General features: G+C 35.0%; 2 protein-coding genes across 8 annotated transcripts in view; one reads left to right on the top strand and one right to left on the bottom strand.

Annotated features, from left to right (window-relative positions):
• The first annotated feature begins 40 nt into the window (after nucleotides 1–40).
• Nucleotides 41–13431, top strand: part of LOC111708694 (ubiquitin carboxyl-terminal hydrolase 2) — a 20163-nt gene continuing 6772 nt past the window's right edge. For 6 of the 7 annotated variants that reach the window (XM_023482145.1, XM_023482144.1, XM_023482139.1 and 3 more), the window contains exons 1-12: nucleotides 42–206; nucleotides 1116–1165; nucleotides 1435–1554; nucleotides 1950–2003; nucleotides 2442–2531; nucleotides 3054–3358; nucleotides 4108–4300; nucleotides 5359–5488; nucleotides 6322–6447; nucleotides 7196–7309; nucleotides 8130–8186; nucleotides 8444–8512. In XM_023482145.1, the coding sequence (XP_023337913.1) occupies nucleotides 1448–1554; nucleotides 1950–2003; nucleotides 2442–2531; nucleotides 3054–3358; nucleotides 4108–4300; nucleotides 5359–5488; nucleotides 6322–6447; nucleotides 7196–7309; nucleotides 8130–8186; nucleotides 8444–8512 (1245 nt within the window). In that variant the 5' untranslated portion in view covers nucleotides 42–206; nucleotides 1116–1165; nucleotides 1435–1447. Of the gene's footprint in view, nucleotides 207–1115; nucleotides 1166–1434; nucleotides 1555–1949; nucleotides 2004–2438; nucleotides 2532–3053; nucleotides 3359–4107; nucleotides 4301–5358; nucleotides 5489–6321; nucleotides 6448–7195; nucleotides 7310–8129; nucleotides 8187–8443; nucleotides 8513–13431 lie in introns of all 7 variants that reach the window. The other variant, XM_023482147.1, reaches the window with a different exon arrangement.
• LOC111708696 (probable serine/threonine-protein kinase samkA) lies at nucleotides 10038–13398 on the bottom strand. Its single transcript, XM_023482152.1, has 3 exons — nucleotides 13222–13398; nucleotides 12846–12990; nucleotides 10038–12513 (listed from the first exon to the last, which is right to left on the bottom strand). Exon 3 carries the CDS (start codon nucleotides 12121–12123, stop codon nucleotides 11440–11442), a length of 684 nt encoding a protein of 227 aa, XP_023337920.1. The 5' UTR covers nucleotides 12124–12513; nucleotides 12846–12990; nucleotides 13222–13398; the 3' UTR covers nucleotides 10038–11439.

Here is a 13431-nt window from a genome sequence, read left to right as displayed (position 1 = left end):
TTTTTAAAATTGATTTGCGGATTAGCTGAAGTTTAGATATTTAACTGTTAAACATTTCTCTTTTTAGTTTAAACAAAGCAATTCTTGGCTCAACAAATGGAACAGAGTTTTCATCCTCTACGTTCTCGAGAGGTCGAAATTCGTCAACACTTGGGACGAATTTGACCGACTCGGACGATTTTTCAGTGCAGAGTTTTAAACCCAAGGTATGCAAGGGACATTATAATGTTTTAACAAAACTAGAATTATTATAATTATATCAATATGTTGATGACAATAATATGATAACAGAAATTTTCGCAAGAATACCACAACCTCACAAACCAAATATTCAAACTTTAGGAAAACCTCAAAAAAGTGTACGCTGAACAGTTAGGGCTGCAAGCTTTTTCAAACAAATTAAAACATGTTTACCCCCTATTTTCTCCTCTCAAATATACGTCTTCATCTTTCTTTTTCTTCCTTCCTTCCTTCCTCATCCTTCCTTTTTACCTCTTTTATTTTTCCTTCTTTTCTCTTTATCACTTTGTCCTTTCCTATTTTATGCATCCTTATTTCCTCCTTTTCTATTCTTTCTTCGTTCCTCCTGTTTATATTCTTTCTCCTTTCTTTTTTCCTTTTTCATTGTTCCTTCTTTTCTCCTTCATTTTTCCTTCTTTCCACCCTCATTCTTTCCTCTTTCCTACCCCATTCTTCCTTTTTCCACTCTCATTCTTTCCTCTTTCCTACCTCATTCTTTCCTCTTTCTACATTTACATTTTGGATCAAGTATTTAATCAAAACAATACTGTACAACGCAGTACGGCTGTTGTCTGTCTATCTATCAAATTATTTCGAGCATCTAACAAGTTATTGTGACTTTAAATGTTCACAATAACTCTATACTTTCCTCTATTGTTTACTTAGTTTTTGAGGTTATGGTATTTCTTCAATTTTTATAAAAATGATAAATTAAAAATAAATATAATAATGAAGAAATGTCAATAACGAAATTAGATAATGTTGAGAGAATTGGAAATATATAGAAATAATTTCATACAAAGTTTTTAATTTGAGAAAAATGTAAAAATTAAACAAAATTAAGTTATTAGGAAGAACAATATTGTTGATTATAGGTTGATCGATCTTTAAAACAAGTTGCTGAAGCAGTGTATTCCAGAGTCAAGTAAGTATTTTCTCAACTCAAGGGGCAGCCCCAGGGGGGGGGGGGTTGATTTTTAATGATTTTGGTGGATTAAAATGAAAAACTGGACATCAAAAGACAACTTTTTTTATTCTTTCTGATACTTTTTACCTCAAAAATTTATTTGTTCTCCTGAATAAAACCCTATAATTTTGTGCTTCGTGCAAGCATATATATAATATAACTAAAATTATTTTTAGAAAAAATATACACTCCAGTATTGATGTTAATAAAGTGAATGATAATATTAGGCCTGGTCTCGATATGGCTGGTCTGCTGGAGGTTGAAGGAGAACTAGCTGAGCTGAGTGTGAGTAGGACTAAGGATAATCTGGAGAAGGAACTTGAGTGGACTAAACTCTGTAAAACAAGGTTCGGAATCAATAACTTGGATGTTGAGATTTGGAGACATTTTTGTTGCTAAACTTAAATCCCAATATTTTATTATGGTCAGTGATGGATCAATCGTAACCCGGGTTTTGGTTTGATTGATGGTTTATTTACAATAAAGTTTGAAAATCATTCTTCAATCGTAGTTCCTTAATTTTGACAATCTTATTCCAACTTTGAGAGTCTGAAGCATTGCATTTTGTAATTGAACACTGCAGTTTGTGGAATTTGCTTAAATAATACTAATTATATAACCCCCTCCCCCCACCCACCCCCCACCAAAACCTTTAATGTGAATAGATGTACAATTATGATATTTTAGAGAGGATTCAAGGGGCATCTTTGATGTAAATATATTTACAAGTATGATATTTTAGAGAGGATGCATCAAACGAGGAGATGAAAGCGGCGCTCAACCAACAAGCCGAAAGGGAACTAGAAATCAATCATTTAACAAACTTTTCAGATGATATTGAATTTAATAAAAGCTTAAAAAAATTTAAATAAAGATGGTTTTCAATGTGCAGATTATATGCATCAAAAATTGTGTAGTTTAAACCATTAAATTGCATCTAATTTATATTTTTTTCCTCCACAATGTTGACAATGCTGCCTTTTCCTATATTACCTTTAAAGTAAAAGAAGCGAATTATTATTTTTCCATGCTAAATATTGTGGCAAGTGGGAGAATTTAATCATTTATCGATTGATTGATTGAGTCATTGGTTGGTTGATTGATTGATTGATTGGTTGGTTGATTTATTGATTGATTGATTGGATGGTTGGTTGATCGAATTGAATTGAATGATCGGATGAAATATTGATTGGTTGATTGAGTGACTCATTGATTGATTGGCTTATTTGACCAGATTGTTCGAGGAGATTGAGGAGTTGACTGCAAAGAACCTGGAGAAGGACAAGCGTGAGATGGAACTAGTTCAAGAAATAGATAAACTTAGGTATAAACTAGACAGTAGACAATACAGACTAGACAATTCAGACTAGACAGTAGACAATACTAGACAGTAGACAAGACTAGATAGTAGACAATTCAGACTATACGGTAGACAATACAGACTATACAGTAGACAATACAGACTATACAGTAGACAATACAGACTAGACAGTAGACAATACAGACTATATAGTGGACAATACAGACTAGACAGTAGAAACTACTGGCTAGAGTAGACACTATTACCCAGAATAGACACTACAGACCAGAATTTAGATACTACAGAATGGACAGTAGTAGTACAGTCTAAAGTTGTTCAGAATAATATTCCGTTTTCAGACTATATCCAGTTGATAATATATCGGGTACAGAATGTATCAAGTACTAAATATATCCAACATACATTATTAAATACCGAATTCATCTATTATTTTATTTTTTTTATTTTTTTATTACAGATTTAAATGAATAATTTCTCTTTTCTCAATTTTCATTTTCTCTTCTAATCAAAACCTTCTGACTTTAGATTGCGTCTGAAGAAGGAATCTGAAAAGGAGATGATCGGAGAGGCAAGAAGGCTGGAAGAAAGAAGAAAGGAAGAAGAGAACAGAAGAAGAATGCGCTTTAAAGAAGAGGAAGCGGCCAAACTAAAGAGAGAAGTGGAAGAGAAGAGAAGAATAAGGAAGAAAGCAGCTGCGGAGCAAAGAAGAAGAGATGAGGAGAAGGGAATGGAAGAGGAGAGAAGAAGGGAAGAGGCTAGAAACAGAAGAAGGCAGGAGGAGAAGGAGTATAGAGAGAAGTTAAAAGATGAGGGCTCTAGTTCTAACAGTGGTAAGCATGAATAAGCATCGGTGAACTTGAGAATAATGAAAGAGTTTTTAATTATTAGCTTAAATTGTTAAGTTGTTAAAGAGGCCTGAGCTGGGAACTTTAGAAGGGATACCTTTAATCCCGACTGCTTAATCAGAATATCCAATGAGGACACTTTTAATTTCTGTTCCTCTCTTTTGGATACCCCTACTGTATAAAAGTTACGTTTGATAACAATTACAAATACAATGCTATATCGATTGGACTAAATAGCCGATTAAACTAAAGTCAGCTGTTCGCAAGCCATCTTTTAGAGCATTTAAACAAATAAAAAATTTAAGTGTGTTAACATAAACTTTTTAAACACACACGTTAGTTTTAATAAACATTAATCCAAAACTTAAGTTCGTCAATCGGTTATTATCCCAATTGATATGACACCACATATTAAATACCGGGTTTTCAAAAGTTAAAGATTGCATCCCTAATCTCTAGAAATTAATCTCAGAACTAAACTAGTCTTGAGATTAGCAAAAAGAGAGGATCAAGCATTGATCTCGATATCCACCATTCTAAAGTTTTCAGCGCAGAGTCCGAATTTAATTTGAATAATAGAGAAGGGTTTAATATAGTTTGTTACACTCTCGATCTAGTAAAATGCGCAATTGTACTAATCGAAAACTCATAAATTTTACATCAACAATGAACATGGAATAACTATACACTATACAGGTTAACAACGAAACCAAACATTATTTTATTTTTATCAGGTATGCGTCGGTCCTACTCAAGTCCTAATATTGCCCGGATGTTGGAGAAAGGACCGAACGAGGATAAAAGTCCAGGGATCTCTACGCCCAAGTTTCCGAAGTTTGACCGAGCGCAGAAGCCGAGTGATATTGTCAAGCGGGATTTCGCCGGAGTTTGGGGAACTACAACTAAACCAGGACTTACGGGACTTAGGTAAGAATACCTTTTTAATTAATAGCGTAAACAAATAGAATTGGAGTTTTAGATAAGTTGCAACAGAGTAGCTTTTGTATTTGCAGTTCTTTGACAGAAGGTTTAAAGCAGTGCTTAGGATCCGGATCCGTTGGATCCGCAAGATTTTGGCTTCCTGGATCCGGATCCGGAAAAATATGCGAATCCACGAATCTGGATCTAAGGGATAAATATCAACCAAAAACGTCAAAAAAAAAATTTACTCCTAAAACCCAATTCTGAACTTTTGACAAAAGAGATACTAAAAATTTCCTTATTTCTGAATTGTTCATGAAGTTTTCGGATAAAGATAAGCGAAAAAAAATCAAACAAAAAATTTGATCATTATTTTTTTGTCAAAAAAATCAGTAAATCTTAAAGAAATAACCTAGATCCGGATCCTCATCACTAGTTTAAAGGTTATCTTTTTATAAAAGAAAGACAATTGTTTTTTATTGTTCTTGAACTAAAAAATCAATTGTTTCATATTATTTTATTTATTTCTAAACGTTAGGTTCTATGAGCCTTATCAAGCCTGGCTTCGTAGATGAATGTCCGCTATTTAATGGATTTTTTATGCGTTCTTAGTCTGGATTTTTACAAACTGATGTTAATTTTTATTCGGTGCGGTGGGATGATTTTCAATGCTCTGATTGAAAATAATCAGAATTTGAAGTTTTCATCTTACAAGCAAAAATTCATTTTCTCTCTTAAAGTCCTTTTTTCCTCCCCCAATATAGCGAATATATCCCTAAAATACATCTTACATCCAATCCCTACCAATAAAAGTTTTCCCATTAAATAGTGAGCAAAATTTTTAATTTTCCGGCTTCTGATTGGCTGTTCAGGATTCTGCATATGCCACTCTGATTGGTTGATAAAGATACTTTCCTGGATACAAACTGAAAATTTAAAAAATCTTAAGATTAACAAAAAGAAGAGATCAAGCATTGATCTCGATATCCACAATACTAACGTTTCCAGCTTCGGCTAATTTTGTTTATTTTAAAAAAATTTCTTGAAACGAGTTTTTGATGAAGGAACCTCGGGAATACCTGCTATATGAACAGCATATTGCAGTGTGTGTCCCACACTCTCCCACTCTCCCAATATTTTGAATCTGGGCGCTACCAGGAGGACGTTAATAAATACAGCGAGACAAGAGGATTGGTGAGTTCTTTTTTGCCTTTAAAGCAGGGGTTTTCATAACGTTAAGGAAGGCATCAAATGACTCCCCTCCCCCACATACAAGTTTTATTTTAAGAAAATCACTTTTTTTACTTTTTTAAAGAGATATAAAAATATTAACAACAGTACGTTGTCAAAACGACTGGAGACTGAAGAGTGCCCCTTCATTTATAAAGTTCGATTTACAACGGTAGCCATTCAAACCTTTGTCTGATAATAGGTTAAAATCTTTGTTTGTTTTTTTCTCTGAAATTTAATTGTTTTGTGAGAATTTAATAACAATATAGTAAACTGTTGTCGGGCTCGAGGGACACTTGAAATTAAGTTTACAGTCGAGTTTAAATTTTAAGGAAAAAATCCAAGTTCTGGTAATTATTAACACATAATTATTCATTTCAAGCGGTTTAAGCACTTCTTCCCAGGGGTGTATAAAAAACGTGTTAAACTTCATAACAAATATGATGAAAGAATAATAATTACTTAATAATTTTTCCAACTATTCAAACCTACTAAAAAATTCACAAATTCTCCCCCCAAGAAAAATGATGGATAATGAATTCCAAGAAACAATATATACTCTTGGACTGACAAATAATTAATCCTAACTTTTTTAAATGTCTGCGGCATCATTTATTCTTTTTAAAATGCGTCCTTTTAGGGATTTTTATGCACTGCAATATAAATATTAAAGAATGATGTCTTTTTAGTTCTAGAATTTAGGGAAGGAAATTAAACAAAATTTGAGGGGGGAAAGAATAAAAAAATTGGAATTATATACAACCCTGCTTCTACCTATTCATAAAGTTTGGTCCTAGGTTGCATACGAGTTTGCTGCCCTGATGCAGTCCCTGTGGTCCAACCAGTTCAAGTTTATCAGTCCGGCGGACATCAAGGAGGCAGTGGGCAGGATTAAGGTGGAGTTTGCCGGCCGGGACCAACAGGTAGAGTTTTACAAGCCTATCCCCCGGAAAATAGAGTCTTGTTAATGGTTACTTTTTATTTAAACTGTTTTTGGAAGCTTATTGAATAGATTTTTCATCTTTTTGATCATAATGATTGATACTTAGTTCATGTTATTTTTTGATAAAAACTTCTTAGTGATGTTGTTACGTAAAAAAGGTTTTTAATCATTTTTTATTAAATTTAAAATGATTTACTTATGATGCGTTCATCATAGGATTATCATGAGTTCATCATAGGATTCTCATAAGTTTATTATAGGAATATATCTCAAGAGTTTATTATAGGATTTTCATGAGTTTATTACAGGATTCTTATGAGTTTATTATAGGATTCTCAACAGTTTATCATGGAATCTCATGAGTTTTTTATAGGATTCTCAACAGTTTATTATAGGAATCTTATGAGTTTATTACAGGATTCTCGTGTGTTTATTATAGGATTCTAATGAGTTCATCATAGGATTCTCATAAGTTTATTATAGGAGTATATCTCAAGAGATTATTATAGGATTTTCATGAGTTTATCACAGGATTCTCATCAGTTTATTATAGGATTCTAATGAGTTTTTACAGGATTCTCATGAGTTTATTATAGGATTCTCAACAGTTTATTATAGGAATCTTATGAGTTTATTACAGGATTCTCGTGTGTTTATTATAGGATTCTCATGAGTTTCTTACAGGATTCTCATGAGTTTATTACAGGATTCTAATGAGTTTATTTTAGGATTCTCATGAGTTTGCCTGTAAACTTCTTGAATGGCTTCATGAAGACACGAATAGAGTTCAGCGTCCCTCTAAGATGCCGGAAATAGATAACACCACTATTCCAGAGGCAGAGGTAGTATTTGTGGGGGAAGAGGTCTTGTTAACTAGAGCAGAGAGAGGTATTATTTAAGGAGGTAGAAGTATTATTAACGTAGAAGCCCCCTGTGGTATTTTTTTAAGGGTAGTATTATTGTTTGCAAGGGAGTTGTGTAATTTAAAGAGGCGAGAGGTTTTAATCAATGGACAGAGGTGGTATTATATTGGCAGAGGTGATAAGATGGTAGAAGCGTTTTTTCAAGTGGTGCAGGTAATAAGGAGGGCAGAGGTTGTTTATACAAGGGCTGCTCCATGAGATATCATTTAAGGTGGAAGAATTGTTCATTACAGGGGCAAAGACAAAAATATTGTTTACAAATGCAGAGGTATTGTTTACAAAGGCAGAGGTATTGTTTACAAAGGCAGAGGTACCGTTTACAAAGGCGGAGTCTTTGTTTACAAAGGCAGAGGTATTGTTTACAAAGGCAGAGGTATTGTTTACAAAGGCAGAGCTATTGTTTACAAAGGCAGAGTTATTGTTTACGAAGATAGAGTGATTGTTTACAAAGGCAGAGCTATTGTTTTCAAAGACAGAGGTATTGTTTACAAAGGCAGAGTTATTGCTTACAAAGGCAGAGTTATTGTTTACAAAGGCAAGGATATTGTTAAAAGGGCGAGAGATATTGTTAAAGAGAGCAGAGTCATTATTTAACTGAGCAGTAGCATGGATATCGGGTATAAGATCAAATTGTTAAAAACTAAGCGAGGAAATCAGAATTTCTGAAAAACAGCTTAAAGCCAGTTTGTAATTGCCCCGGTTTCAGCTTATAAATATGATTATATATTAATTTTTTTAGGCTTGCCGAAAATTCTGGAAAGCTTTCCTTGATCGTAATCAGAGTATTATAGTACAGGTAATGAAATATTTCTTTGTTGTAACAACAGTATTTGTTTAGAATTTGGGTAGACTGTAAGAAAAGTTATTAAATTTCTATCTTAGTTTTGAAGCACCGAGTTCAGAAAATCGGAAAATTCCCTTGATGATTATCAAATTATAAGCAAAAAACTTTTTAGTAAAAAAAACTAGTTGTTCTGAAATATTTAAGTATAAGAAAATTCTTAAATATTTCGCAACACTCAGCGTTAAGCATTTATTTATTCAAAATTTTAGTTGTTCTACGGTCTTACGAAGCAGACTACCCAGTGTCTAAACTGTCGAGCCAAGAGTATCAAATTTCAGGCATTTTTATATTCTCAAATCATTTTAGTATTCAATGCGCAAAGTCCAAGTTCAGAGAGATCGTTTACTTTTTTGAAACAATTCACATAATATTTCAATTTAATTGTTTGATTATCTGAACATTAGAAAATTGGTTTTTTGAATATTAGGGAATTTTTATTAAAATTTTCGTAGAGATTTCCGTATACTCCGAGAGGAGTCCTGAGAATCAACATTCAATACCATATTAAGGGGGTCTTTTTATTAAAATTTAGATCAAGTAATATTAAATTTCTCAAATAATGTTATTTTATCATCTTAGACAACTAAAGTTATAAAATCTGCGAAAACAGGGGTATGTTATGAAATTTCATATCCCTTCCCTCTTTTGAAAGTTATTTTTCCCAGATGCTTAGTTTTATCACATTTTTCCCCAGATATAATGTTTTTCACATTTTTCCCCAGATGTTAAGTTTTTCACATTTTCTCCTGATGTTTAGTTTTTCACATTTTTTTCCCAGATGTTAAGTTTTTCACATTTTTCCCCAGATGTTAAGTTTTTCACATTTTCTCCTGATTTTGTAGGGAAATCTGCGTTGTCAATCCCCTCATTCACGGCGCAGCCTAAAGGTGAGCTAAGATTTAGGATGATCCGAACTGAACCATTTGGTTTTGGCCTTGTCATTATGCCGCTGAACTTTGCTGCTGGGGGGACTTCAGAGAGGTGGACGGGTCCGTATGCAAACCCTTTCGCTAACCAGTCGCAAATTGCATCAGTTACTTGCGCACCATTCTCGTATGCACTGGGTGCGTTCGTAGCGCGGGAAGGGTTTCTAAAATCCCCTTTGCAACCTATGACCGCACCCGATCTCAAGTCGGAGCAAACTTTCTCCAACAAATCTAGGTCGTAGAAACCGTAGAATCGGGCTAAAGAGTTCAATTTATGAGGGTCAACTAGAGAAACCGCCGGAGCTACGTAGTTGGAGGGAGCCTGGGCCCAGAACCAGCTTGGGAAGGTAGAGTTATAGTGATCCAATCTTGGTAGGTTAAATTTTGGCTTGAATACTTTGTTTGGAGGAAGATCCGGAATGTTCAAATTTGCAGTTTTTGACCATCGCTGACACCAAAGAGCGAATGTATCAAGTATCACTTGACTGAAACCTAGCGCAACCCAACTGTGTTCGATGAATGTGAACATAAAGGGGGGGGGCCTAAAAATTACTCGGAGAAACTCACCCAAATTAACGGAAACTGAAATAATTTTATTCGTAAAGAATAAACGCTGATAGCGCATAGAATTATTTCCAAAGCCACGCTTTATTTCAATAATCGCCTTCTTTCTTGTTCGACTGTACAGTTGTGGACACATTGGCTGGACTAATGCAGGATCAGATCTACGTAAATCGTCGTTTTTACCGCACTCCCCAGATGCCGTAGTTAATTAATTACGCAAATAAAATTTTATCTTTGCATCATTTAGAATAGGTAGATGACATTTAAATTTATGCTATCATTCAATTGAATGAACTAATGGAGGGTCAGACAGGGTGTCCCACGAAGGGAGACATTTAGAAATAGTTATTTTGTTTTAAACAAATCTCATGTAATATTTCCAGTGATCTTTGGTGTCAAACAACTGAACAAATAATGGATATGACACTTTAAGTTAAGTTTCGCGGGACAGCTTGCCCCCCCAAACATATCGCAACATTTGGGACAGGAAGACGACATTCTAACTCATTTTATCCTTCATTAAAACCTTATTCAAGTTTGATGTGTTAGACCTTTCGTTAGTGTTGCCTTCCCCTAATCACGTCATTGTTAATATAAATTAGTTAAAGCTCAGTGGAACCGCCCTCTTTAATAATAACTGGTTAATTGATGTCATTTTCTCAAACTCGTGTAGTTTGTATGTTTGCAATTAATTGCAATTAATATTAATACATAAAAATGACTCATTGTGGACTCCATTATACTAAATAAAATTTCCAAATACAAACTTGTAGTATTGGTTACCTGGAGTCTGCCATGAAATCTAAGCATTTATCTTTGGCCAAAGTAATATTCCATTCTTCATAACAGCATTTCATAATTGTAGAGGGGAACTTAGTAAAGATTCATTTTAAGCTTATATCCTTGGCCTAAGTAATACTCACTATAGATATCATGAATAAGGGATTCCCCTTTTAACATAGATAAACAGCATAACTGTTGCATGATAAATAACGCTTTGCGCTTTAGAAGTTCCCATTATGGATATCATTATCTTCCGCTCTTTAAAAATAGCATTTTAATCAACTGTAGACGAGAAAATTAGTAAAACATTCATTTATTATAAATAACGCTTTGCGCTTTAGAAGTTCCCATTATGGATATCAATATCTTCCGCTCTTTAAAAATAGCATTTAATTAACTGTAGACGAGAAATCAGTAAAACATTCATTTATTATCAAGCAAAAATTGTGGTTTAAATAAATAAATTAATGCATAAATAAGTGAATAAAGCGTGGTTTAAACAGAATTACATGTAAGTTAAATTGTAATATCTTTGTTAACTAGCAAATTATTACATAAATTCCCGCTAAAGTTATGCCAATTATTCAAGACTAGAAGTTTCACTAGTTGTATACGAGAAATTAGTAAATTGCTAGATTAATATCCGGTAAGAAAAGTTGTGGTTAAATAAATAGCATAGTACAACGATAAAAGCATTAATTCGGTTTAAGTGCAATTACATATAAGTTAAGCCGGATAAGCAATTGACATTTGACCGTCAGCTGAGGGTACAATCTGTTAATGTTTACTGCGTGGATGGCTGGCCAGGCAGAACGCTTTTTGCGCCTCGACCCATACGTTGCAAACGTGGGCTAAATCCCGGGATCCGTTTTTGCAACCGTGCTGAGAGGACGGGTTCTTGCAATTATCGTTGTTATAGGCATAACACACTCCTAGGTAGCTCTCGGTCTGGAGCTGGAGCTGTTGCCCCTCCTGCTGTTGCTGTTGTTGACGGAGCTGTACCTGTTGCCATTGTTCCGGCTGTTGTTGGAGTTGTTAGAACCGTTGTAGTTGTGGTTAGCACGGGAACTATTAGGGTTCATAGATTTCCCTTTCCCCCTGTTGAAATGGTCCTGGTCATGCCTCTGGATCCTGCCTGTAGGTACTGTGTTGGGAAGGTTGTGGGCAATAAGAGACATCTTCATCAACTCTTCCTGCTCCTTAAAGCTCAGGATTGTTTCTTCACGAACTGACCGACCAGAATTGTCTTGCAAAACCGCATTGAAGAAGGCAGTTATCACCGAGACTTTATCCTTCAAGTCCGAGGCCACGCTGATCCACTTATACTTATTAATCACTCTTAGCATCATGGTTCCTGTTGGGTCTAGGGGCCAGAGTTGGTGAAGTATGGTTATGTAGTTTAAGATTGAATCTGTTACTTCAGCCAGGGTACAAGGGTCCTCCCAAGCATAATCATACACCATTTCTAAACCCTCCGAACCTTTCCTTTCGATCCTTCGGACTGGTTTTGCCGCAACACAAACGTTCTGTGAGAAAAAATTCTTAAGGGTTTGCGGCTTGGCTCGATCGTGAAGATTCCCTATGGTTTTATCTGCAATCATGTTATGCGCTCCCATGAACTTCAACGGAACATTCTTGTATAAGTGGGGGCGTGTTATAGGAACGTTCTTCCACCTGTCAGGCAGGTTCGATAGTGGGAGTCTCAGGAACCTTGCTTCATGAAGTGTTCTGACTCCATCGTCGTCTTGTTTCCCAAACGATATTGTTTTTGGTGCCAGATCCCTGCTGAATAAGGCTGTGTTCTCGCCGAGCTGGGGCGTTTCCGTCTCAATTCTACCAGCTTCATCACACCCTCCCAGCTCATTTTGTTTATCTTGTCCTTCTTGTGGGACAACATCCTTGCATCATCGGGTAGAGTATCCTCGAGCATTGAGAAATTTGTCTCTTCTTGCATTTCAACGTCTTCTTGGGCCAGTTCGGTAATAACCAGAGTAGGTCAAATTTGCCTGAACAATTAGTTAAAATTAGATTTAACTTAATTCGCGCTTAACTTTGAATTCAAATCTCAATATTAAATTAAACAAAATTGGGTAGTCAAAAATAAGAATAAATTAAATTCTAAGATAAACTTAAAATAGAAAGTCAAAGATTAGACTTTTTGGACTCTCTATGAGTGTTTTGTTTAGGCATTTCCTTTAACTTTGATTTAAGTTGTTTTGTTTTGAGTTTAAAATTAAATTCAAAGTCGGACATAAACATTAAAAAGAAGGTCAAATCTCAAGATTTAAATTTAGTCTAGAGCTTTGTTTGGTGTTTCTAAGGAATTTGAATATTATACCTTCGAGGGTTAGGAGAGCTACGAGAAGGCTCTGCTCTTGGCATAGGCTGTGATCTTGTCACTAATCTTGGCTGTTTAGGGCGGATCGCCGGAGTCAGTTCCTCTACAGATCTTCTTTTCTCTCCCTGAGCGTTAACTACATGGCCTAGAAAGATATTTGAGATTGTGAGATTTGCAAGCTGGACTGAAGAAAAACTAAGGCAAATGTCAAGCCTTGAGTTATGACTCGGAACATTTAATTAAAGGGTATTTTGACCTTTGTTTATTAAACTATTTGCGATGCAGTGGTGTAATTGCAATTGATTAATGTTAATGTTAATTAATTCTATTGTCTAAGCCAAGTGTATGTGTGAATAAACCAATAATTGGTGTTTACCTCCTAGCTCGTTTTGCAGTGTACGGACTAGAGTTTCTCTTGACTCGTCTTCTGAGGAGATTGCCTCCGACGGTTCCAAACTTTGAGCTTCGTTGCTAGAACCTGTATAAAGATAAATTTGGTTTACATTTTATCAGGTAAATTGTTCGAGCTCTGAGTAGATTGAGGTCAAATATTGATAGGTTTGGATTGGATTGGGGGGGGGGGGGG

This window comes from Eurytemora carolleeae, unplaced genomic scaffold, assembly GCF_000591075.1.
Source record: "Eurytemora carolleeae unplaced genomic scaffold, Eaff_2.0 scaffold863, whole genome shotgun sequence".
Taxonomy (NCBI): Eukaryota; Metazoa; Arthropoda; class Copepoda; order Calanoida; family Temoridae; genus Eurytemora; species Eurytemora carolleeae.
The sequence above is the reverse complement of the archived record's forward strand: the minus strand, read 5'-3'. Positions and strand labels throughout refer to the sequence as shown.